Genomic DNA, 27187 nt, shown 5'->3' with positions numbered 1-27187 from the left:
GTTCTCTCTGTGGTCTTGAAATATATCCCTTGACTTTCCTGTGTCTTACTGTCCCTCTGTCTCCAAAAGAACTGAATTTTATCCTATATATGTTCAAACATTGTCAGAACTAACAAATGAGATTGTGGATAATGAATTGTTTGGGAAATGTAAAGAATTAAGCAAGTTGCAGTTCTGCTATTGTATAGGTTTACTTCATTTTATTTCACTTCGTTTTACTTCACAGATGTTTCTTTTTATATTGGAGTGTAGTTGCTTTACATTGCTGGGTCAGTTCCTGCTGTACAGCAGAGCGAATGAGTTATATGTACACATATATCCCCTCTTGTTTGGGTTTCATTCCCTTTTAGGGCATTACAGAGCACAAAGTAGAGTCCTCTGTGCCATACAGTAGGTTCTCATTAGTTATCTGTTTTATACATAGTAAAAAACATTTAAAAATGCATAGTATATATATATATATTTTTTTCAATCCTAGTTTCCCAATTCATCCCACACCTCCCTTCCCCCTTTGGTATCCATATATTTGATTTCTATGACAGACTTTCCATTTTTTACAAATTGAAGGTTTGCGGCAACCCTAAGTTGAACAAGTTCTGTAGGTGTGGTTTTTCCAAAATCATTGGCTCTTTTATGTCTCTGTGTTGTATTTTTGTAATTCTCACAATATTTCAAACTTTTTCATTGCTATAATATTTGTTAGGGTGACCTGTGTTCAATGATGTTTGATAGCACTTTGCAAAAAGATTACAACTCACTGAAGGCTCAGATGATGGTAAGCATTTTTTAGCAGTAAAGTACTTTTTTAGTTTTAAGGTATGTACATTTTTTTTTTCAATATAATGCTATCGCAAATTTAATGGACTACAGTATGATCTAAACATAACTTTTATATACACTAGAAGACCAAAACATTCATTTGCATTGCTTTATTGTGGCTGTCGGGAACCAAACTCACAATACTCTGAATTATGCCTACACTTATAAGATGTATCCTTACTTAAAGTTAGATGCGAAAATGTGGCTCACTGGACCCAGGGTTACCTTTCTTATACATGTAAATACCCTAGTACAGGGATTACTGCCAGCTTTGAGTATCTGAAATCTGGCCAGGTCATACCAATATCATCTGATAAATCAAGTAGTTTCTTCAGCATATGTCATTTAGCCTGTTAAGTTGTGTATGCCAACTTAATGCTTACATGCTTACCTCTCTATTTTTACTTAGTCTTTCTCATTCTTGGATATTCAAAAGACTGCGAATCAGTCATCTTTTCTTTATGCATTTTGTAAACTTAGTAAAACTGCATCAAAAAGTCAGAAAAAAAATTGTTTCAGGAAAAGGCTTAAGCATTCTGATTGAAAACATATGGATTCTGATATTACACATTTTAATTTGACATCAGTGATCTGATGAAAGTCTTGTAGCCTCTTATTTTCAATTAACGTCTTTGTCAGTAGCACTTTGGGCCTCGAGTTCAGTCATGAAATTGTGGCTCCAGGAAACTTCTGACATTTCAAATTTCAGTTCAGTTTAACTAATGTTTACATGAGTTGCTTCCAGAAAGTGAGGGACCTAAGTGAAGCCTACTATACCTGTATTCTTGGCACAGTAGCACTCAAGTTCAGTAGTCAGAGAAGAGAAGAGCAATTGAACCATTCTCATATGGGAAAAACAACACTTTAATGTGTGAAAGAATGTGTAGTTGCTATGAGGCAGAAAAGAAACACATGCTTATTTGGTTGTTGAAGAGAGACCACTTATATTTCCCAGTCAGGAAAATGGCATTTTTGCAGAAGGCAGTGGTTGAGATAAGCAGAGGTGGGAAGGGAATGCTGAGCAGACAGTGCCCTGGCCTCGGCTGGGGGACTCTCAGGGGAGCAGTGACTGTTTTCCCACGTTATTGTAAACACACCTACTTAGCAGTATGAACCTGTTTTTAATTTTTTTATTGTGGTAAAAGTCACATAATGTATAACATACTATTTTTTTTAATTTTATTTTATTTTTAAACTTTACATAATTGTATTAGTTTTGCCAAATATCAAAATGAATCCGCCACAGGTATACATGTGTTCCCCATCCTGAACCCTCCTCCCTCCTCCCTCCCCATTCCATCCCTCTGGGTCATCCCAGTGCACCAGCCCCAAGCATCCAGTATCGTGCATCGAACCTGGACTGGCAACTAGTTTCATACATGATATTTTACATGTTTCAATGCCATTCTCCCAAATCTTCCCACTCTCTCCCTCTCCCACAGAGTCCATAAGACTGTTCTATACATCAGTGTCTCTTTTGCTGTCTCGTACACAGGGTTCTTGTTACCATCTTTCTAAATTCCATATATATGCATTAGTATACTGTATTGGTGTTTTTCTTTCTGGCTTACTTCACTCTGTATAATAGGCTCCAGTTTCATCCACCTCATTAGAACTGATTCAAATGTATTCTTTTTAATGGCTGAGTAATACTCCATTGTGTATATGTACCACTGCTTTCTTATCCATTCATCTGCTGATGGACATCTAGGTTGCTTCCATGTCCTGGCTATTATAAACAGTGCTGCGATGAACATTGGGGTACACGTGTCTCTTTCCCTTCTGGTTTCCTCAGTGTGTATGCCCAGCAGTGGGATTGCTGGATCATAAGGCAGTTCTATTTCCAGCTTTTTAAGGAATCTCCACACTGTTCTCCATAGTGGCTGTACTAGTTTGCATTCCCACCAACAGTGTAAGAGGGTTCCCTTTTCTCCACACCCTCTCCAGCATTTATTACTTGTAGACTTTTGGATCGCAGCCATTCTGACTGGTGTGAAATGGTACCTCATAGTGGTTTTGATTTGCATTTCTCTGATAATGACTGATGTTGAGCATCTTTTCATGTGTTTGTTAGCCATCTGTATGTCTTCTTTGGAGAAATGTCTATTTAGTTCTTTGGCCCATTTTTTGATTGGGTCATTTATTTTTCTGGAGTTGAGCTGTAGGAGTTGCTTGTATATTCTCCAGATTAGTTGTTTGTCAGTTGCTTCATTTGCTATTATCTTCTCCCATTCTGAAGGCTGTCTTTTCACCTTGCTAATAGTTTCCTTTGATGTGCAGAAGCTTTTAAGGTTAATTAGGTCCCATTTGTTTATTTTTGCTTTTATTTCCAATATTCTGGGAGGTGGGTCATAGAGGATCCTGCTGTGATGTATGTCAAAGAGTGTTTTGCCTATGTTCTCCTCTAGGAGTTTTATAGTTTCTGGTCTTGTTGCTTGTATATTCTCGAGATTAGTTGTTTGTCAGTTGCTTCATTTGCTATTATCTTCTCCCATTCTGAAGGCTGTCTTTTCACCTTGCTAATAGTTTCCTTTGATGTGCAGAAGCTTTTAAGGTTAATTAGGTCCCATTTGTTTATTTTTGCTTTTATTTCCAATATTCTGGGAGGTGGGTCATAGAGGATCCTGCTGTGATGTATGTCAGAGAGTGTTTTGCCTATGTTCTCCTCTAGGAGTTTTATAGTTTCTGGTCTTACGTTTAGATCTTTAATCCATTTTGAGTTTATTTTTGTGTATGGTGTTAGAAAGTGTTATAGTTTCATTCTTTTACAAGTGGTTGACCAGAGTTCCCAGCACCACTTGTTAAAGAGATGGTCTTTAATCCATTGTATATTCTTGCCTCCTTTGTCAAAGATAAGGTGTCCATATGTGCGTGGATTTATCTCTGGGCTTTCTATTTTGTTCCATTGATCTATATTTCTGTCTTTGTGCCAGTACCATACTGTCTTGATAACTGTGGCTTTGTAGTACAGCCTGAAGTCAGGTAGGTTGATTCCTCCAGTTCCATTCTTCTTTCTCAAGATAGCTTTGGCTATTTGAGGTTTTTTGTATTTCCATACAAATTGTGAAATTATTTGTTCTAGCTCTGTGAAGAATACTGTTGGTAGCTTGATAGGGATTGCATTGAATCTATAGATTGCTTTGGGTAGTATACTCATTTTCACTATATTGATTCTTCCAATCCATGAACATGGTATATTTCTCCATCTGTTAGTGTCCTCTTTGCTTTCTTTCACCAGTGTTTTATAGTTTTCTATATATAGGTCTTTAGTTTCTTTAGGTAGATATACTCCTAAGTATTTTATTCTTTCCGTTGCAATGGTGAATGGAATTGTTTCCTTAATTTCTCTGTTTTCTCATTATTAGTGTATAGGAATGCAAGGGATTTCTGGGTGTTGATTTTATATCCTGCAACTTTACTATAGTCATCGATTAGTTCTAGTAATTTTCTGGTGGAGTCTTTAGGGTTTTCTATGTAGAGGATCATGTCATCTGCAAACAGTGAGAGCTTTACTTCTTCTTTTCCAATTTGGATTCCTTTTATTTCTTTTTCTGCTCTGATTGCTGTGGCCAAAACTTCCAAAAGTATGTTGAATAGTAATGGTGAAAGTGGGCACCCTTGTCTTGTTCCTGACTTTAGAGGAAATGTTTTCAATTTTTCACCATTGAGGATAATGTTTGCTGTGGGTTTGTCATATATAGCTTTTATTATGTTGAGGTATGTTCCTTCTATTCCTGCTTTCTGGAGAGTTTTTATCATAAATGGATGTTGAATTTTGTCAAAGGCTTTCTCTGCATCTATTGAGATAATCATATGGTTTTTATTTTTCAATTTGTTAATGTGGTGTATTACATTGATTGATTTGCGGATATTGAAGAATCCTTGCATCCCTGGGATAAAGCCCACTTGGTCATGGTGTATGATCTTTTTAATGTGTTGTTGGATTCTGATTGCTAGAATTTTGTTAAGGATTTTTGCATCTATGTTCATCAGTGATATTGGCCTGTAGTTTTCTTTTTTTGTGGGATCTTTGTCAGGTTTTGGTATTAGGGTGATGGTGGCCTCATAGAATGAGTTTGGAAGTTTACCATCCTCTGCAATTTTCTGGAAGAATTTGAGCAGGATAGGTGTTAGCTCTTCTCTAAATTTTTGGTAGAATTCAGCTGTGAAGCCATCTGGACCTGGGCTTTTGTTTGCTGCAAGATTTTTGATTACAGTTTCAATTTCCATGCTTGTGATGGGTCTGTTAAGATTTTCTATTTCTTTTTTTTTTTTTTAATTTTATTTTATTTTTAAACTTTACATAACTGTATTAGTTTTGCCAAATATCAAAATGAATCCGCCACAGGTATACATGTGTCTTCCTGGTCGAGTTTTGGAAAGTTGTACTTTTCTAAGAATTTGTCCATTTCTTCCAAGTTGTCCATTTTATTGGCATATAATTCTTGATAGTACTCTCTTATGATCCTTTGTATTTCTGTGTTGTCTGTTGTGATCTCTCCATTTTCATTTCTAATTTTATTGATTTGATTTTTCTCCCTTTGTTTCTTGATGAGTCTGGCTAATGGTTTGTCAATTTTATTTATCCTTTCAAAAAACCAGCTTTTGGTTTTGTTGATTTTTGCTATGATCTCTTTTGTTTCCTTTGCATTTATTTCTGCTCTAAGTTTTAAGATTTCTTTCCTTCTACTAACCCTGGGGTTCTTCATTTCTTCCTTTTCTAGTTGCTTTAGGTGTAGAGTTAGGTTATTTATTTGGCTTTTTTCTTGTTTCTTGAGGTGTGCCTGTATTGCTATGAACTTTCCCCTTAGGACTGCCCAGCCCCCGCTTGCTAATGCCATGTGCAGGCGTCTGTGCTGCTTCTCCGCTGGGGGAGTTACCCTAGGGCTCACAATCTGCGATTTTTAATTGTTTATTTTTTTTTTTCCTCCCTTTTATGTTGCCCTCTGTGCTTCCAAAGCTCGGCACAGATTCGGCAGTGAGAAGGTTTCCTGGTGTTTGGAAACTTCTCTCCTTTTAAGACTCCCTTCCCGGGATGGAACTCCGTCCCTCCCTCTTTTGTCTCTTTTTTTGTCTTTTATATTTTTTCCTACCTCCTTTCAAAGAGTTGGGTTGCTTTTCTGGGTACCTGATGTCCTCTGCCGGCATTCAGAAGTTGTTTTGTGGAATTTACTCGACGTTTAAATGCTCTTTTGATGAATTTGTGGGGGAGAAAGTGTTCTCCCCGTCCTACTCCTCCGCCATCTTGGCTCCTCCCTATTTTTTTTTTTTTTTTTTTTTTTTAGATTTTTTCTGAATGCGGAAAAAGAGCACATTAAAAAAAAAAATCTTTATTAAATTTGTTACAGTATTCTTTCTGTTACATGCTTTGGTTTTTTGGCCACAAGGCATATGGGATGGCAAAAGGCAAAAACCTGACCAGGGATCAAACTGGCACCTCCTGCTTTGAAAGGCGAAGTCCCAATCACTGGGGCACCAGGGAAGTCCCAAAACATACTATTTTAACCATAGTTAACTGTACAGATCAGTGGCATTGTGTACATTTACATTTTTGTACAATGCTCACCATCATCCTTCTCCAGAATTTTTCACTTTCCTAAACTGAAACTCTGTCCCCATTAAACACTAAGTCCTCACTTCCTATCCCCACCCCTTCAGCCCCTTGCAGAAACTACTGCTGTACTTTCTGACTCTATGAATTAGACTGTTCTAGGTACCCAGTATCAGAGAAGGCAATGGCACCCCACTCCAGTACTCTTGCCTGGAAAATCCCGTAGATGGAGGAGCCTGGTGGGTTGCAGTCCATGGGGTTGCTAAGAGTTGGACACGACTGAGCGACTTCACTTTCACTTTTCACTTTCATGCATTGGAGAAGGAAATGGCAACCCACTCCAGTGTTCTTGCCTGGAGAATCCCAGGGACGGGGGAGCCTGGTGGGCTGCCATCTATGGGGTCGCACAGAGTCGGACACAACTGAAGTGACTTAGCAGCAGCAGCAGCAGGTACCCAGTATAACTGGAATCAAGCGGTATTTGTCTGCACTGAATGTATACTGGGATGTATACCTAATGTATAATGCATATTAAGGTTAACTTAATACATGTCCATTCAATATCAAGTAATCCAAATCTATGCCCCAACCAGTAATGCTGAAGAAGCTGAAGTTGAACGGCTCTATGAAGACCTACAAGATCTTTTAGAACTAACACCCAAAAAAGATGTCCTTTTCATTATAGGGGACTGGAATGCAAAAGAAGGAAGTCAAGAAACACCTGAAGTAACAGGCAAATTTGGCCTTGGAATGCAGAATGAAGCAGGGCAAAGACTAATAGAGTTTTGCCAAGAAAATGCACTGGTCATAACAAACACCCTCTTCCAACAACACAAGAGAAGACTCTATACATGGACATCACCAGATGGTCAACACCGAAATCAGATTGATTATATTCTTTGCAGCCAAAGATGGAGAAGTTCTATACAGTCAGCAAAAATAAGACCAGGAGCTGACTGTGGCTCAGACCATGAACTCCTTATTGCCAAATTCAGACTTAAATTGAAGAAAGTAGGGAAAAACACTAGACCATTCAGGTATGACCTAAATCAAATCCCTTATGATTAGACAGTGGAAGTGAGAAATAGATTTAAGGGCCTAGATCTGATAGATAGAGTGCTTGATGAGCTATGGAATGAGGTTCGTGACATTGTACAGGAGACAGGGATCAAGACCATCCCCATGGAAAAGAAATGCAAAAAAGCAAAATGGCTGTCTGGGGAGGCCTTACAAATGGCTGTGAAGAGAAGAGAAGCGAAAAGCAAAGGAGAAAAGGAAAGATATAAACATCTGAATGCAGAGTTCCAAAGAATAGCAGGAAGAGAAAAGAAAGCCTTCTTCAGCGGTCAGTGCAAAGAAAAAACAACAGAATGGGAAACACTAGAGATCTCTTCAAGAAAATCAGAGATACCAAGGGAACATTTCATGCAAAGATGGGCTCGATAAAGGACAGAAATGGTATGGACCTACGAGAAGCAGAAGATATTAAGAAGAGATGGCAAGAATACACAGAAGAACTGTACAAAAAAGATCTTCAGGACCCAGATAATCACAATGGTGTAATCACTGACCTAGAGCCAGACATCCTGGAATGTGAAGTCAAGTGGGCCTTAGAAAGCATCACTATGAACAAAGCTAGTGGAGGTGATGGCATTCCAGTTGAGCTATTCCAAATCCTGAAAGATCATGCTGTGAAAGTGCTGCACTCAATATGCCAGCCAATTTGGAAAACTCAGTAGTGGCCATAGGACTGGAAAAGGTCAGTTTTCATTGCAATCCCAAAGAAAGGCAATGCCAAAGAATGCTCAAGCTACTGCACAATTGCACTCATCTCACACGCTAGTAAAGTAATGCTTAAAATTCTCCAAACCAGGCTTCAACAATACATGAACCGTGAACTTCCTGATGTTCAAGCTGGTTTTAGAAAAGGCAGAGGAACCAGAGATCAAATTGCCAACATCCTCTGGATCATGGAAAAAGCAAGAGAGTTCCAGAAAAACATCTATTTCTGCTTTATTGACTATGCCAAAGCCCTTGACTGTGTGGATCACAATAAACTGTAGAAAATTCTAAAAGAGATGGGAATACCAGACCACCTGATCTGCCTCTTGAGAAATTTGTATGCAGGTCAGGAAGCAACAGTTAGAACTGGACATGGAACAACAGACTGGTTCCAAATAGGAAAAGGAGTACATCAAGGCTGTATATTGTCACCCTGCTTATTTAACTTATATGCAGAGTACATCATGAGAAATGCTGGACTGGAAGAAGCACAAGCTGGAATCAAGATTGCCAGGAGAAGTATCAATCACCTCAGATATGCAGATGACACCACCCTTATGGCAGAAAGTGAAGAGGAACTCAAAAGCCTCTTGATGAAGGTGAAAGTGGAGAATGAAAAAGTTGGCTTAAAGCTCAACATTCAGAAAACGAAGATCATGGCATCCGGTCCCATCACTTCATAGGAAATAGATGGGGAAACACTGGAAACAGTGTCAGACTTTATTTTTCTGGGCTCCAAAATCACTGCAGATGGTGACTGCAGCCATGAAATTAAAAGACGCTTACTCCTTAGAAGGAAAGTTATGACCAACCTAGATAGCATATTCAAAAGCAGAGACATTACTTTGCCAACAAAGGTCCATCTAGTCAAGGCTATGGTTTTTCCTGTGGTCATGTATGGATGTGAGAGTTGGACTGTGAAGAAGGCTGAGCGCCAAAGAATTGATGCTTTTGAACTGTGGTGTTGAAGAAGACTCTTGAGAGTCCCTTGGACTGCAAGGAGATCCAACTAGTCCATTCTGAAGGAGATCAGCCCTGGGTGTTCTTTGGAGGGAATGATGCTAAAGCTAAAACTCCAGTACTTTGGCCACCTCCTGCAAAGAGTTGATTCATTGGAAAAGACTCTGATGCTGGGAGGGATTGGGGGCAGGAGGAGAAGGGGACGCCAGAGGATGAGATGGCTGGATGGCATCACTAACTCGATGGACATGAGTCTGAGTGAACTCTGGGAGTTGGTGATGGACAGGGAGACCTGGCGTGCTGCGATTCATGGGGTCGCAAAGAGTCGGACACGACTGAGCGACTGATCTGATCTGATCTGAATACATGTCCTATAAATAAAAAATAGAGTTTTGTTAAGAGATGCAAATAACACAATTTGACACAGAGCTTTCTACTGAAGCCCCATAGGGTGGGTAGAGCCTTTCCTTTGTGCCTCATCTTTGTATCACATGCTGATTCTTGAGGGAATGAGGATGTATTGTATGAATAAGTTAATCATGGCTGCCCCTTCTTAGCCTCCCTGGAATTTTGCAGAGTTCAACTTAAGGAATCCTCTCCCAAAATATAGATCCACCTGGAAAGAAGAATGGAAAGCTAAGAATAGCTAACATGGAGTACTTTGCTTTGAAAGGAGTGGAATACTAGCTTGGGACATTATACTCAACTCTGAGAGACATGGGGGCTCACCAAGGGCTTGTGTAGAAAGGAGGGGCCTGATTGAGAGATTCCATGAAAAGATTAATCTAGCAGTTGTGTGTGGATTGCTGTGGGGTAGCAGTCAACCTCGGAGAAGGCAATGGCACCCCACTCCAGTACTCTTGCCTGGAAAATCCCATGGACGGAGGAGCCTGGTGGGCTGCAGTCCATGGAGTCGCTAGGAGTTGGACACGACTGAGCGACTTCAATTTGACTTTTCACTTTTATGCACTGGAGAGGGAAATGGCAACCCACTCCAGTGTTCTTGCCTGGAGAATCCCAGGGACGGGGGAGCCTGGTGGACTGCCATCTCTGGGGTCACACAGAGTCGGACACAACTGAAGCGACTTAGCAGCAGTGGTCAACCTGAAGTTGGCAAAATGAATGTTCGTGTGTGTGTGTGTGTGTGTGTGTGTGTGGCTGCACCAGGTGTAGTTGTGATTCTCAAGACCTTCGTTATGGCGTGTGGGCTCCAGGGCAAGTGGGTTCAGTAGTCACAGTACATGTGTTTAGTTGCCCCAAGGTATGTGGGATCTTACTTTCCCAACCAGGGATAGAATCTGCATTCTGTGCATTAGAAGGGAGAGTCTTAACCACTCACTGGACCTCCAGGGAAATCCCAGAAGAATCTTCTTAAGCCAATAGAGAAGTAATGTTGAAACAAGCATAGAAACAAACAAACAAAAACAGGACTCGTAAACTGGTTGGATTTACCCTTCACTTGTAACAGGAAATGTGATCATTCTAGAGAAATCTGAGATCTGGGAGAGGGCGTTATATGAAGAGGGCATAAATATTAAGCTGAAAGAATGTTGTCATCTGATGTTCTTCTCTTCTCCCACCACCCAAGGAAAAGTTGTATTCTCTCAGGGACTGGGCATCAAACTCTACCTTTTACGTGGTTTTCACACATTTTATACTTCGCTGTTGAAGGGTATCTATGCTTTGGGGGATTAATATTTCTCAGACTTTGGCTATTGTTTGAGCTCTTCATAAAATATGGTGATACCTTAACTTCTTTAAATATTATGCTCAGTTGTTCAGTCTTGTCCAACTCCTCTGACCATGGGATTTTCCAGGCAAGAATACTGGAGTGGGTTGCCATTTCCTAATCCCAGCTTTATATGCTATATATTTAACAAATAACTGAAATCAGTATCTTGTAATCCCCTATGAACAGTATTTTCATCTGCCCATAATAGTCCACTCATGCTGTGCTTTGTCCTTACTTGTTTGACCACACTCAACAGGCCGGATCATTCCTTGTCTTCCATCAAAATACTCAGATTGGCTAGTGTGTTTATGGTCTCCAGTACCATTCTCATGCTAACAAGAGCATGCAGCTAAGGGCCACTCCCCTGTCTTGATTTGTCTTTCCTTCTAGATACCAGAGCAGAGCTCCCAAGCTCAACTGCATGAAGAATATAAGCCTGGGGGACAGTAGGGATTGACAGAGACAATGGCAAACTGGAGACCTCTTGCATGCTTTCCACTGGGAAGCTGGTACTCTGTTCTGCCAATTTTTTTCCTGATGGAATGAGAGCCTAATATATTCAAACCTTTTAAAAGAGTGTTTCTCCAAACCTTTTAAAGGAGCGTTTGTCTAAGTGACATCTCTAAACCAGCAGTGACAGCATCACCTAGGAGCAGATTCTTGATCCCCATCTCAACCTCCTGAATAAGAGACTCTGGGGGCGGGACCCAGCCATCTGTGCAATAACAAGCCCTTCTAATGATTCTGGAGCTCACTCCACCTGGGACCCACTGGAGTAGTATGTGAATCTCCCTGATACCTCTTAAGCACTGAGAGTTGAGAACCATGTTTGAGCTTCAAGAAAACCTCAGTATCTAAATGCATATTTGGTTTTCAAAATTTCTAAAGCAGGTGATCAGGTAAGATCTAAATCAAGCCTCTTACGATTATACAGTGGAAGTGACAAATAGATTTAAGGGACTAGATCTGATAGAGTGCTTGATGAACTATCAAAATTCTCCAAGCCAGGCTTCAGCAATACATGAATCATGAACTTCCAAATGTTCAAGCTGGTTTTAATAAAGGCAGAGGAACCAGAGATCAAATTGCCAACATCCGCTGGATCATGGAAAAAGCAAGAGAGTACCAGAAAAACATCTACTTCTGCTTTATTGACTATGCCAAAACCTTTGACTGTGTGGATCACAATAAACTGGAAAATTCTGAAAGAGTTGGCAATACCAGACCACCTGACCTGCATCATGAGAAATCTGTGTGCAGGTCAAAAAGCAACAGTTAGAACTGGACATGGAACAACAGACTGGTTCCAAGTAGGAAAAGGAGTACGTCAGTGCTGTATATTGTCACCCTGCTTATTTAACTTATGTGCAGAGTACATCATGAGAAACGCTGGGCTGGATGAAGCACAAGTTGCAACGAAGATTGCTGGGGGAAATATGAATAACCTCAGCTATGCAGATGACACCACCCTTATGGCAGAAAGTGAAGAGGAACTAAAAAGCCTCTTGATGAAAGTGAAAGAGGAGAGTGAAAAAGTTGGCTTAAAACTCAACATTCAAAAAACAAAGATCATGGCATCCGGTCCTATCACTTTATGGCAAATAGATGGGGAAATAGTGATTATTTGGGGGGGCTCCAAAATCACTGCAGATGGTGACTGCAGCCATGAAATTAAAAGACGCTTACTCCTTGAAAGAAAAGTTATGACCAACCTAGACAGCATATTAAAAAGCAGAGACATTGATTTCCCACAAAGGTCCGTATAGTCAAGGCTATGGTTTTTCCAGTAGTCATGTATGGATGTGAGAGTTGGACTATAAAGAAAGCCAAGCACCAAAGAATTGATGCTTTTGAACTGTGGTGTTAGAGAAGGATTGAGAGTCCCTTGGACTGCAAGGATATCCAACCAGTCCATCCTAAGGGAGATCAATCCTGAGTGTTCATTGGAAGGACTGATGCTGAAGCTGAAACTCCAATATTTTGGCCACATGATGTGAAGAGCTGACTCATTTGAAAAGACCCTGATGCTGGGGAAGATTGAAGGCAGGAGGAGAAGGGGTAACCGAGGATGATATGGTTGTATGGCATCACTGACTCAATGGACATGAATTTGGGTAAACTCCGGGAGTTGCTGATGGACAGGGAGGCCTGGCATGCTGCTGTCCATGGGGTTGCACAGTCAGACACGACTGAGCGACAACTGAACTGAACTGAAAGTAGGTGAAGCCATAAAAGACACATGCATTTGTATCAGCTAAATCCATCTCTTGTGCCACCACTTTCCTGCCTATACTCAAAAGTCTGAACATGCTAACAAAAAAGATGCTTCTCTGTCTAAAAATCACAGGGCCTCTTCCCTTAAAATATGCAAATTTGCTGACTCTAGGCCTAGGCATTATTTCTCAGACTTTTTTACTGCTCCATTACTGAGAGCACAGGAGAGTTAGCATCTGCCTCTGGGTATGTGGGCACATACCCTAAAGTAATCCACTCCAAAGTACAAGATTTTGTCCAAACCTTTCCATTTACCTTTAAATTTGTATGATTTATACAAATACTCTTATACATTCATTTCTGGCTTTTTTTTTTTTTTTTTTTGTACAAACAACATGTTAAATTGCCTTTGAGTTACATTCCTAAATTTCCACCTATGAATATTTAAAGAAAATGTATAATCAGAAAAATGTCCAATTTCCTAATAAACTAGAAATAAACAAGAAGTCACCCATAAAATGGACAATATTGTAAGCCATACACAAGAGCAATATCAAGAGCTGTACATATAACTGTAAAATACTCTTTTTTCCATCTTCCTTCCCACACCTCCACTGCTACATCTGAGCTAGTGAAGAGCATATTCTAAAAACATCACTGAATGCAGCAACTGGTCAGAAGGATTAGTCAGGAGGCTTATTTATAGAAATGCTTGCCACAGGTTTGAACAGTTTTAGCACTGGGTCTTATCTAATTCTTGCCTCAGATGGTCACCATTTCATTTCCCCTATATCACTTGTGCAAAGATGGCAAAAAGGTTTGACTTCATTTCCCAACATGAATTGATTGGCGGCAACAGCCTGAAGCACTGTGTGAACCTGTCTGGCATGGTCAGTTCTCAGTGTCTGCCATGGGAGGAGGTGTAGCAGGTGCTGGTCCAAATGATAGATACATGTCATCCCTACTCTGCTCAGCCTAATGAATAATAGAAACAGTGTCTGAACCTGGGAGGTCCTGCTTGATGATGAGCACCTGTCTAAACAAGGTTCTCTGGGCCTCAGAGCATCTATCACAGGGGTCCTTTTAGCCAGAGCCATGTCAGCACACTAAGTTGTCAAGGGCTGGGACCAATTTAGGGGTTCAGTTCAGCAACTCAGTCGCATCCAACCCTCTGTGACCCCATGGACCGCAGCACACTGGGCCTCCCTGTCCATCACCAACTCCTGGAGTTTACCCAAACTCATCTCCATTGAGTCGGTGATGCCATCCAACCCTCTCATCCTCTGTCGTCCCCTTGTCTTCCCCCCCTCAATATTTCCTAGCATCTAGTTATACTGTTTAAATGTGTAAATAAGGAAAACTGATCTCTTCTAGCTCCAAATTAAATTAAATTCTGAGAGTAACATATAGCTGTCTAATGAACCAGCTCTTCTGAATATGGCAGCTACCCCCATCATCCCCTTTCTTCTCATGTATCAAATGTGTGACTGTGATCCAGGCATGTAATTTCTCTAGACTTCAGCTTCTTGATCTGTAAAATTGCAGGGTAGATCTTAGGTCTCTTTCAGATTTAAAACTTTGAGGACTAAGAAAGGGATCTTTGAAAACTGACATTTTTGCTACCCCTTGGGACATGACTCAGAATGTTGTGAAGTATAATACAACTCTAGAAAGAAATTAGACAGCATCAAGAACAAGAGCATTCATCCTGAGGCCTCTAATCAGAGGCTTAATTTGCTCAATGAGTACATGAATTTGAAAATTGTTTGATTGATGTCTTCTCTTAAAAATAATAGCCAGTCCAGGTTCGATGCACGATACTGGATGCTTGGGGCTGGTGCACTGGGACGACCCAGAGGGATGGAATGGGGAGGGAGGAGGGAGGAGGGTTCAGGATGGGGAACACATGTATACCTGTGGCGGATTCATTTTGATATTTGGCAAATCTAATACAGTTATGTTAAATTTAAAAATAAAATAAAATTAAAAAAAAAATAATAGCCAAATACCCTTTGCTGTTGGCCCAAAGATAGGGAAAAGGAACCAATTAAGAGAGTGTTATTTCATAGTTAATTCCCCAAAGATTTAGATGCTACAAGTTAGAAAACCACCTCTAGGTCCTTCTGCCTTAATAGCTATCACATTCTAACCAGTCTCATTATTTTTCAGTTGAGCATCAGAGACTTCCCAGTCTATTAAATATTATATTCCAAGTATCTGTTTACCCAGTTGATAAAAATTGCCAATGGGACAGGAACTGTCTGTCACTTCCAGAGCAATTAGTGTATGAAAACTTATCAAAAGAAATCTGTCAAGTTTGAATAAGGATAAATATTGCATGTAAGTCCCTAAGGAAATCACACTGAATGGGATATATTTTTTGCAGCATATAAGAGTTTATTTTGTTTTATTAACTTGGCTTTATCTTTTCAGAATGTGAATAGCATTTCATGCAACCCACTGAATTAATGTTTTGCTCTGATAAAAATAGACTTTAGTTCTTAGGGGAAAACGGCATCATTTTGTGAGTCATATAACACTAACTCTTTACTTTCAGATTTCAAAAGCTCTTACTGCTTCCAGGAGGGAGCAGGAAGGGGGAGCTTCCTTGGTGGCTCAGATTATAAAGAATGCGCCTGCCAATGCAGGAGACCAGGATTCAGTCCCCGGGTCAGGAAGATGTCCTGGAGAAGGAAATGGCAACCCACTCCAGTATTCTTGCCTGGAGAATTCCATGGACAGAGGAGCGTGGTGGGCTACAGTCCATGGAATTGCAGAGAGTTGGACTTGAATGAGCGACTAAGCAACCGGAAGGGGAATGTACCTAGATGGCCTAAGATACAGTGTGGTTTGCCACTTTCTGACTCTCCACTCTCACCTTTTCTAGGCCTTAGAATTGTCATATGTGTTGTTTGGTTTTTTTAATTAATTTATTTATTTAATTTTTATTGCAGTATATTGTTGGTTTACAATTTGTGTTAGTTTCTGCTGTACAGCAAACTGAATCAGCTATACATATACACATATCCCCTCTTTTTTGGATTTCCTTCCCATTTAGGTCCCTGCAGAGCACTTAGTTCCCTGTGCTGTGCAGTTGGCTCTTATTAGTTATCTGTTTTACACATAGTAGTGTATATATTTCAACCCCAATCTCCCACTTCATCCTACTCCCCCTTTCCCTCTTGGTATCCATATGTTTGTTCTCTATGTCTGTGTCTTTCTTTCTTCTTTATAAATAAGATCACCTACATCAATTTTTTTCAGGTTTTTTTTTTTTTTTCAGATTCCAGGTGTATGTATTAATATGCAATATTTATTTTTTTCTTTCTGACTTACTTAAAGTCTGTAAAATGCCCATCAGCTGAGGAACAGATAAAAGAGTAGCGGTACATATATACAATGGAATAGTACTCGGCCATAAAAAGGAATGAAATTAGTCATTTGTAGAGACATGGATTGTTGTTGGTTTTTTTTTTAAACAACATTTATGCTATGGTTAAAATCATGAAAACCTACAGGCATATAGGTTAGAATTGAAAATATATTCTAAATGATAGATATCTTTCTGTTGAGGTATTAGAATTTCTAGGGAGTTTTAAGATTTTATAAATTTATTTTTTACCTTTTTAATGTCCATTTATCCCAGTCTATCAGCCCCCGCTGACAACTGCCAATCTGTTCTTCATACCCACAACTTGGTTTGTTGGTCTAATTTTTAGAGTCCACATATAAGTGAGATCATATGAGATTTGTCTTTATTTGTCTTACTTATTTCACTCAGCATAATGCCCTCAAGGTCTATGCACATTGTTCCAAATGGCAAGATTCAATGATTTATAATGGCTGAATAATATTCCACTCTCTCTGTGTGTATGTGTATGTATGTATATGTATCGTTATATTTATATATGATTTGTTTATCCTTTCATCCACCAATGGACGCTTAGGTTGTTTCTGTATCTTGGCTATTTTAAATGATCCTGCAGTGAACATGAGGATGCAGATATTTCTTCAAGTTAGTGTTTTAGGTTTTTTCAGGTAAATACCCTGAAGTGGAATTGCTGGATGATATGGAAGTTCCATTTTCATCTTTTGAAGAACTTCCATGCTGTTTCCCTTGTGGCTGTACTGATTTACATTCCCAGCAACAGTGCACGAGCTTTCCCTTTTCTCTATGTCCTCACCATTGCTTGCTATTTGCTGTCTTTTTGATAATAACCAGTCTGACAGGTGTGAGATAATATCTCATTGTGGTTTTGATTTGCATCCCCCTGATAATTAGCTATATTGATACATGTCTACTTTGGAAAAATGTCCGTTCAGATCTCTGCCCACAATTTTTAATCAGTTTTTTTTCTTTTTTTTTTTTTTTTTATGCTGGTAATCTGTAGGAGTTCTTCATATTTTGAATATTAACACTATATCTTATATATGATTTGCAGATAGTCTCTTCTGTTCAATAGGTTGCCTTTTCATTTTATTGATGGTTTCATTCACTGTGCAATTTTTTTGTTTATTTGTTTTTTAGTTTGATGTAGTCCCACCTGCTTATTTTAGTTTTTGGTGTCAGATTCAAAAAATCATGTCCAACACCCATGTCAAGGACCTTACTCCCATTTTTTTTTTTTTGTAGGAGTTTATGGTTTCAGATATTAATGCAAATCTTTCATCTATTTTGAGTTAACATTCATGTATAGTACAAGGTAGCCATCCAGTTTCTATTTTTGCATGTGGCTGTTTTCCCAGCACTACTTACTCAATTATTGTCCTTTCCCTGTGGTATGTTCTTGGCACTTTTGCAGTAAGTTAACTGAGCATATTTTTATAGGTTTATATCTGGGTTCTTTATTCTGTTTCATTGATATATGTGCCTGTTTCTATGCTAATGCCAAACTGTTTTAATTACTGCAGCTTTGTAGTGTAGTTTGAAATTTTTTAGTGTGATACCTTCAGCTTTGTTCTTCTTTCATATCCTTAAAATTGAGAGAGAAGTGATCTGTTGGGTAATTTTTATCCTTACTACACATTTTTTCCTACTTTGATGTCTGCATTATCATTACATTATATTATTCATGTCCCTTCCTAGTTTTTGTGGACAAATAAAAGTACAGTATTCCAGGTAGTGCTATTTGCTGTGAAGAAAAATAGATCAATAAAGATTAATTAATATCATGTTTAGAAATTTTCCCCCTTCAAGGGTCTCAACATTTAGCTCAACATGATCTCAACAGTGAATCAGCCAAGATTCTTTGGTTGACCTTCACACTTTAGGACTAACAGTATTTTACAAATGTTGTATGTTGAACTGATGTTAGTTAGGATCCTTAGCACAATCCATCTGATACTTGTGTTTGGAACTATGGTTTGTTCCTTTATCTACAGCATTGAAAATGGTTACAGTATTATATTACTATTACAATTTGGGAAACTTATTACAACTTTAATTCAGCATTTTCTTGTTTTATGTTGTTAAATTAACTTAAAGCTTTCCTGAGAACAGAAGTAATAGAGATAATAATTTTTATATTATACTTACTGTTTCTTGAGTTGAAATTGCATTAGTTCAGCATTTCCCAACCTCTATTTGTGATGTATAGTAGATGTTCTAGAAAAAGAGTGTGTGGATGAAGGACTTGGGAGGCACTGCTACATCAAGTAAGTTTGCATGACTTAAGTAGTCTCTAAGAAATTTGAGGCACATTGTCGTGTTAAAAGTCTCTTGCAGGTCTTGAAAGGAGAAAATTTTAAATCTATTAAACTTTATTTAATCCCATTCTTCTCAAAGTCTTCTGGTCACATGAAGTTTTTAAATTTGAGATAGGTAGCGGGTAGAGAACTTCTATTCTATTCTATTCCTGCAGAATATGTTTATGGTTGCCTGCATTTCCTGCTAAAGTTCAGTTCAGTTCAGTTCAGTCGCTCAGTCGTGTCCGACTCTTTGCGACCCCATGAATCGCAGCACGCCAGGCCTCCCTGTCCATCACCAACTCCCAGAGTTCACTCAGACTCATGTCCATCGAGTTAGTGATGCCATCCAGCCATCTCATCCTCTGTCATCCCCTTCTCCTCCTGCCCCCAATCCCTCCCAGCATCAGAGTCTTTTCCAATGAGTCAACTCTTCACATGAGGTGGCTAAAGTACTGGAGTTTCAGCTTTAGCATCATTCCCTCCAAAGAACACCCAGGGCTGATCTCCTTCAGAATGGACTAGTTGGATCTCCTTGCAGTCCAAGGGACTCTCAAGAGTCTTCTCCAACACCACAGTTCAAAAGCATCAATTCTTCGGCACTCAGCCTTCTTCACAGTCCAACTCTCACATCCATACATGACCACAGGAAAAACCATAGCCTTGACTAGATGGACCTTTGTTGGCAAAGTAATGTCTCTGCTTTTGCATATGCTATCTAGGTTGGTCATAACTTTCCTTCCAAGGAGTAAGCGTCTTTTAATTTCATGGCTGCAGTCACCATCTGCTGTGATTTTGGAGCCCAAAAAATAAAGTCTGACAGTGTTTCCACTGTTTCCCCATCTATTTGCCATGAAGTGATGGGACCGGATGCCATGATCTTTGTTTTCTGAATGTTGAGCGTTAAGCCAACTTTTTCACTCTCCTCTTTCACTTTCATCAAGAGGCTTTTTAGTTCCTCTTCACTTTCTGCCATAAGGGTGGTATCATCTGCATATCTGAGGTGATTGATATTTCTCCCAGCAATCTTGATTCCAGCTTGTGCTTCTTCCAGCCCAGCGTTTCTCATGATGTACTCTGCATAGAAGTTAAATAAGCAGGGTGACAATATACAGCCTTGATGTACTCCTTTTCCTATTTGGAACCAGTCTATTGTTCCATGGTCAGTTCTAACTGTTGCTTCCTGACCTGCATACAGATTTCTCAAGAGGCAGGTCAGGTGGTCTGGTATTCCCATCTCTTTCAGAATTTTCCACAGTTTATTGTGATCCACACAGTCAAAGGCTTTGGCATAGTCAATAAAGCAGAAATAGATGTTTTTCTGGAACTCTCTTGCTTTTTCCATGATCCAGCGGATGTTGGCAATTTGATCTCTGGTTCCTCTGCCTTTTCTAAAACCAGCTTGAACAACAAGCAGTGAAACCAAAATTCTTATAATCAAACAACATGATAATTGTTGTTTGATATTTTTACTTTAAAAATGATTAACTTTCAGTGATTCAGATGTGCTTATGACTCAGAGGACTTTCACGTAACTTGAACCTCACTACATGCCTGTATCACATTTATGATTATCCCCATTTGCTGGATTAAGTTGAAACTAAGTAAGAGTGTTTAAATGGATTTCTTTATGAAATATAGTTTTGAATTTTGGTCTGGTCTTTTTTTTTTTTTCCAATTAGGAAAATAACAAAGTGAATGTCTTTTATCCTGGTATCCATGGTTCCTGCAACTTCCTAGTTACCAACTATGCATCTTCTACAAAATTCAAAAAGTTTTGTGGCACTAGCCAGTAGCATTAGTTTTAAAAAATGTCTTCAAATAAAAAATATGTATATAGTTTATATATTTGATTATAACTCTCCTTGGAGAGATATGGGTTGACTAATATTTTGCTGATAAATTACTTTCTAACTTATACCTTGTGACTTTGGATATGTTAATTTATTCCTAAAACTCTCTTATAATTAATTACGAGATAGGCAATGTTCTCTTCACTGTTCATGTGAGAATATTTTTGAGAGGCTTGGTGATTACTGGCTCTGCCTGAAACTGACATGCCAGATTGAGAGAGGAGTACATTGCACTGTGCTATTTGTTGAATCTCCCTTTTTGTGGCAAAATTGCTACATTACATTGTATTTCTTCACAACCTATTAGAGGGGCCATTCCTTCCCCCAAATTGTAGTTTCTTGAGAAAGTAACTAGCTTGCTGGGAAGAGCTTGCTTATTTACAGTGGGTATCCTCTTGATATCAGCATGGGGTTACTTATAATTACATGCATATGCGTAAATAAAATGATTAGCTATTCTCATATAAACATAATTGTATCTCTCTAAAATAATGCATGCAGAAATGTTATAATCCAGCAATAAAGGGAAAGCAATCTACATGACTCCCTCCTTTGTATGTAAACAGTGGATCATTAAGATGGAATATGTTCCCTGTCACACATTCAGTTATTGAGGTCAATTACAACTGAGGACTCATTGAAGTATTAAACAACAAAGTGCCTTTTCCAATAATTAGCATTCTGTGTACAAAGCTGAAGTGACCTTTCTGCCATTTTCCAAGGACAATCCATGCATTTAGAACTTAGCCAAGGATCATATTGAAGAGCAGCACACAAGAACTCAGTCAACTAGTTCGGAAACCACAGGCTCCCTTTGCATCTAGTTGTTCCCCCTCCTGCCTAAAATAACTTGAGAAAATAAAACAGGGCATTTTGGCTAATCAGTGCCCATGGCTGCTATATCACTTCTCCAGCTTTGAACAAATCTGAAGATCACACTTTAAAGAGAGGAATCATGAAATGCCTGGAGCTAAAGAAGTTTGATTTCCTCAGAGCACAATAGTTCACTGCAGCAAATCATTTAAACTCGCTGTCACTTAGGTTTCTTTTCTGAAATTGAAAGCATGGGTTAATGTGCTCATTCACAAAACATTCACCTAATTCTCCAGAAAAATGAGAATTTTCAAAGGAACATTTTCAAGTATGACTGCCTATTACATTCCTCCCATTGGCATTCTGTGTTGGATAAGTATTTGTGAAAAGGTTACTCTTTGATGGCTACTTTATACAGATATAATAATTTTTTCAGCTAATTTTTTAACACATTATTGATCAGGGGATTGTTTCAGACTAATGCCTATGGCTGTAATACATTTCTAGTCAATAATGTGTTAAAAATGCAGATTTGCATTTATGGGACCAGCCAACTAATCATTGTATTATATTTAATGAGTATTTGCTACAATATTAAATCACCATCTCACTAAAATAATGGGGAAAGAGTTCAACATCACAAGTGAAAAAGGAGTAAGAATATGCATCAATAGTAAGGCACTGGGAAAAGACTGGATTGAGAATCAGGAATTATTCTGTCTCTAGCTGTGGCTGAGTTTGGATTAGAGCGTCTGATCCTCTGTGTCAGAATTTCTCAGTTAATGGAAAACTATAAACTATACTGGAAACCATAAAGTGCTGTGTAAGTATGTTGCACCATGATATACTGTTATGATTATTGCATGTCAGATGAAAGGAGTGATATGAGTAGTTTCCAGAGTATATCAAGATTGTGGACTCTGTGTGTCTGTAGTTTGAGCTTTAGCTCTGTAAGTATTATATGGTGCTTAGCCATGCTTAGTGAACTATAATGCTTATTCCCTGATTTAAAGAGATTGGACTTCTCCATCAGTAATCAGTGTACCTTCTAGTTCTATAGAAATAAAATCTTATTGACTGATGGTAGGAAGACTGGTAAAATGATTTAGGAGACTGTTATTTCTTCCTGTTGATATTTAGCAGGCTGAAAAAGGATCATTGGGCAACAGTGTGAATTTTTAACTTGACCAGTTCTTTCATGAATACAGTAAAGTTCTTATAAAAGACATGTTTATAATGATGATTCCTTTTGCTTTCAGAGCTCAGCTATGCCTGGATTTTCAATGAATACCCCTCCTATCAGGATAATCGCCGCTTCGTTTCTCAAGAGACTGGGAATCTATATATTGCCAAAGTAGAAAAATCAGATGTTGGAAATTATACTTGTGTGGTTACAAATACAGTGACAAACCAAAAAGTCCTGGGGCCACCCACACCACTGATATTGAGAAACGATGGTGAGTTTTCTAAGGGATTTTCAAAATTGTTTTTTGTGCTCATAGGTTGAGTTTGGGAAGTTATGTTATTGGCACACAAAGCTTGACTATCTCGATTACATTTAAGAAAAATTGAATGCTTTTACATTCACTACCTATATTTTCTACACTTGTGTAAGAAATAAACCCATGAATCCATTTTGCAAGACTTACTAGAAATATAATTTCTAATTTCATCCTCAATGCAATGTGAGTCTGTTTCTTCACACTTAAATTGTATACACAGACGAAGTAGAAGGTTGATCAATTAGCTTATCAGTCAGCTCTATGTAATTTAGTTTTCAGTGTCCAGAAGGAAGTTTTAAGTTATCCAAATATTTTCTGGGTGTGTGGTATTGAAGATATAATTCCAACCACAGTGAAATGTAGAAATGTCAAGTCTTACTGGAGATAGTTTTATGTTCCCACATTTTTGTGAGAATATTTCAAGAAAATAGATGAATTTCGCCTTACTTACTCAGATGGATGACATGACAGTGTATGGTGATTCATCATGTGCTTTTTGAAGACAGTCTTACCAGTTTGTATGCCAGACTTTAATAACATCATGCCTTTTCCCCACTGTGAGTCTTTTTGTGTATTCTGTTCCCTCTTCTTGAAATACGCTTCATTCTCTTGGTCCCTTGACTAACTTACACTGATCCTTCCCGCTTCTTCACATATATTGCTTTCTCCAGGAGATCACCTCTGTCTCACCGGCTCCCCCCAACTGTGCTGTCAGGTGCCTTCTCAAATCAACTCTGCAGAGAAAGGATGAGCATCCTTAAAGCATAGACCAAATTGTGGAATGTGGGGGCAAATAATACGGATTTCAGTCATTCGATTCCTTTTTCATGCATTTAACATACGTTTATTTAGCACTTGCTAGGTGACAGCACTATTCTGGGAGCAGCGAACAAAACCCAAAAACCCCTCCTCAGGGCATTTAAGTTCTGCAAAGGATTTAGGTAAAAACAAACAAATAAACCTAAACAAAATGCCAAATGCAGTCATTTTAGATAGTAATAAATAAAGGAGTATGCTGACACAGAGACTCTGTGGGGGCAGAATGATTAATTTAGATAGGGCTGTCATGCAAAACCTTTCTGAGGGGGTGACATGAACTGATGCCCGAATGATAAGAAGTCGGTCCTGTGAAAGTCAGAGGGAGGAGCATTCCAGACTGAGTTAGCATCACATGCAAAGGCCCTGAGGGCTAGAAATAAAATTACTGGCATGTTCAGAGAGCAAAGAGAATATGAGCCTCATGGAGCATAATGACCAGTGTAGAGGGTGGTTTGAGTTGATGTTGGAGACTGGATTTTATTTCAAGTGCAGTGAGAAGCCAATAGAGGATTTTATATAACAGAGTTATGCATGTTTTTTTTTTTTAAAAAAAGATTGCTTAGCTACTGTGTGGCAAGTGGACTTTTAAGAAAAGCAAGAGTAAAAACTGGAAGTCCACTTAAAGACTGTTGCTGTAATTCAGTTAGTCACTGATGGCAGCTTGAATTAGCGGGTGGCCCTGGAGAGAAGAGAAGGTTGTGGATACAGGACATCATTTGCAGGTGGAGCTGCCAGGACTTGCTGACACCTGGGATGTGAGAGGTGGTGGAAGAGAAAATCAAGGATGACACATGGGTTTCTAGCATGGCAGCTGGGTGGTTGGAAATGCCATTTACTGAAATGGTTTTACTGAATGGGTTTACAAGGGAGCATCAGAATTACTTTAGTCTTTATTATGAAGCATGACTTCTCCCCTGGCAAAAGAAAGAATTGTTTATTTGGTGCTTCTTAGTCTCTCTATCATAATATTCCATCTCTCTATCATAATATGCATCTGGTCTATTTATATTACCCAATGCCACGTGATCAAACTCACACCACGGCTTTCATCTGGTTTGGTATAAGGGCCCAGCACAGTGCTTGCCACATGGCAAATGTTAAATGGATATGTTGCATTAAGCTGAGTTATATTAAATAAAACTGAAAAACCTCATCATTTTAACAAGAAATATAGGCAAGGGATCTATCCTTTCAGAAGCCATCAGTGCTATCTCTCTGGACCTAAGGATAAAAGTTCTGTTTCAACATATGTGTTTCAGGGACATTTTGTACAAAATTATTTAAAAATACAGCCCCTCTGGCCTTTGCCCATAATACACTTATGCCAAAATGTCTGTTCAGTCTGTTCAGTTCAGTTGGTATATCAAGGAGACAATATAATCGAATATTGACTCTGATGCACTAAGACACAGCCCAGGAGAAACATCACCCAGAGTAGCTGCTTCAGAAAGAAAGAACAGACGTTCAGGAACACAGGAAGTCCTCAGCCTGGCCAAACACTGCCTTCTGCTTATCTTTTGGATTTATCTCGACTTGCCTAGTATATCTTCATAGAGATGACAGATGTTTTTTATGAGAATATTTTATCACAAAATTAACAAGCTAAGGATCTCATTCTTCAGCAATTAATGCCCATTCATTCCTAATTTCCATGAAAGTTGTTGGTGAAAATTCATAATATATCTTTCCCATTTAGGCAGCAGTACATAAAATGGATACTCAAACTGCATTACTAGGCTCAAAATAGATTATTTCATTACCTCTTTTGTGGAGGTAAGAGAAAAGGGGAAATATAAATCAAGAAAAGATTGCAAAATAAAGATGACATTCTTGTGAAAATGTATGCTGTGAGAGTAAAATCAATGAAATTATCATTCTGCGCAATCTCATAGTTAGTGACTGTATATTAGACTGGTAAGCACAAGGTGAGTATGGAGTTTGCACAAGCATCTTGGTAATTGAAGCTCACTCAGAATTTGATATCCTCCTTCTGTCTCTGAAATATGAATAAGCAAGGCAAGGGAGCTTGTTGCCTGCACTGCACTAATTGACATGGCTGACCATTTCCCTGGCAAAGTGCAGATGTAGACAAGTGTCTTAAAGAACTAGATATCCTCAATATTCAGGTTATTTTTTTTTTTCTAGAGTTTTAGCTGAGCAATCTAGACTGGGATTGTTTTCAGCCCTACAGGTTACAGTGAGTCAGAAAAAAGTGGACAACTCCTGTCGACCCACGTTCTAGTTGGAAATCAAGGGCGATGTGTCCCATGTTGATCCCACTAACCCTCTTTAGGTCCTAACCCCTAATACACTGAGGTCTTGCAAGGGTTTTGTACTTGCTGTTCCTTTTTCCTCAACTCTTTGCATGCCTCACGCCTTCCTACATTCAGATCAATGACTGAAATGTAGAGCAGGGAAGTGTGGAGGTGAGCCGGGTTCCCTGAGTGGAATCCAGCCCCGCCGTTTATCAGGGATGTGACATTGAACATCAGCTGAACAACCTCACTGTGCTGTGTCGTCATCAGGCAAATGAGGGTAGCAATACCTACCTCAGAGCTCACTCTGTGTGTGAAATTATCTGTAAAGTGCTTTGAACAGTGACAAAACAGCAGTACAGCATCGAGAACTTCCCTAAGATATGCTCCACAAATTATGCTTTAAAAAAAACAGATTATACAGAGTAAGTGGATAACATTATCCTTGTTTTAAAAATGTTTGTGGATAATGATAGAGAAAACAGAAATCCAACTCTACATAATGCAAACAGTCATAAACCTTAAAGCAGTCAACTTCTAGTAGTAAAATGTTCAGTTCTTAATTTTTTTTCTTTCCGCTTCTCTGTGTTTTCTCATTTTTATGCAATGATTAGAGACTGTTCAATTTTTTTTTTAATGTTTGGTAAAAGGGATAACTACAGCTTATTGGACCTAAAAGGCACTTAGAGATCCTCCAATTTATTCTTATTCTTCCAGAAAGAAGGAAACTAAGAATGAGAGAAATAAGTCAAAACAGCAGTGGGATCAAATTCTTGGCCCCCAGTCACCATACTGTTTAATTGAGGTTCAGAAAAGCCTTTTGGGTCTCTAGATTCACCTACTTATGTTGTGATTTTTGAAATTTTTATTTTGGGAATTCTAACTAACTACATATTATGTGTAATGTTCATCTCCAGAAAGCAGTATAAAACTGAGAGCTGGACAAATGTGAGAGAATTTTATACCAGAGTTTTTATTTATTTATCTAGGTATTTTAAAATTTGCTTGAAACAATAATATAACCTATCATACGGGAGAGGGCACCTGTTGCTTGGGTACGGTGAAAGAAAAATATTTCATTGAGAAAAATAGGTCATAATTATTTTTACCAGAGATACTAAACTAGTCCATGGATCAATATTAGCCTAATTGCTAGTTATTAATGACCATGAGTTTGCTCTATCATGTGCTTCCTACACAGA

The 27187-nt window shown here is 38.8% G+C and overlaps 1 protein-coding gene across 3 annotated transcripts in view; it reads left to right on the top strand.

Moving 5' to 3' along the window:
- CNTN4 (contactin 4) overlaps window positions 1-27187 on the top strand; it is a 1031287-nt gene that overhangs the window by 797915 nt on the left and 206185 nt on the right. For all 3 annotated transcript variants that reach the window (XM_055557494.1, XM_055557495.1, XM_055557496.1), the window contains one exon: window positions 22669-22866. In XM_055557494.1, the coding sequence (XP_055413469.1) occupies window positions 22669-22866 (198 nt within the window). The remainder of the gene's footprint in view (window positions 1-22668; window positions 22867-27187) is intronic.

The sequence above is a fragment of the Bubalus kerabau genome, chromosome 20 (genome assembly GCF_029407905.1).
Source record: "Bubalus kerabau isolate K-KA32 ecotype Philippines breed swamp buffalo chromosome 20, PCC_UOA_SB_1v2, whole genome shotgun sequence".
Classification (NCBI taxonomy): Eukaryota; Metazoa; Chordata; class Mammalia; order Artiodactyla; family Bovidae; genus Bubalus; species Bubalus kerabau.
This window is presented reverse-complemented; position numbering and strand designations above follow the sequence as displayed.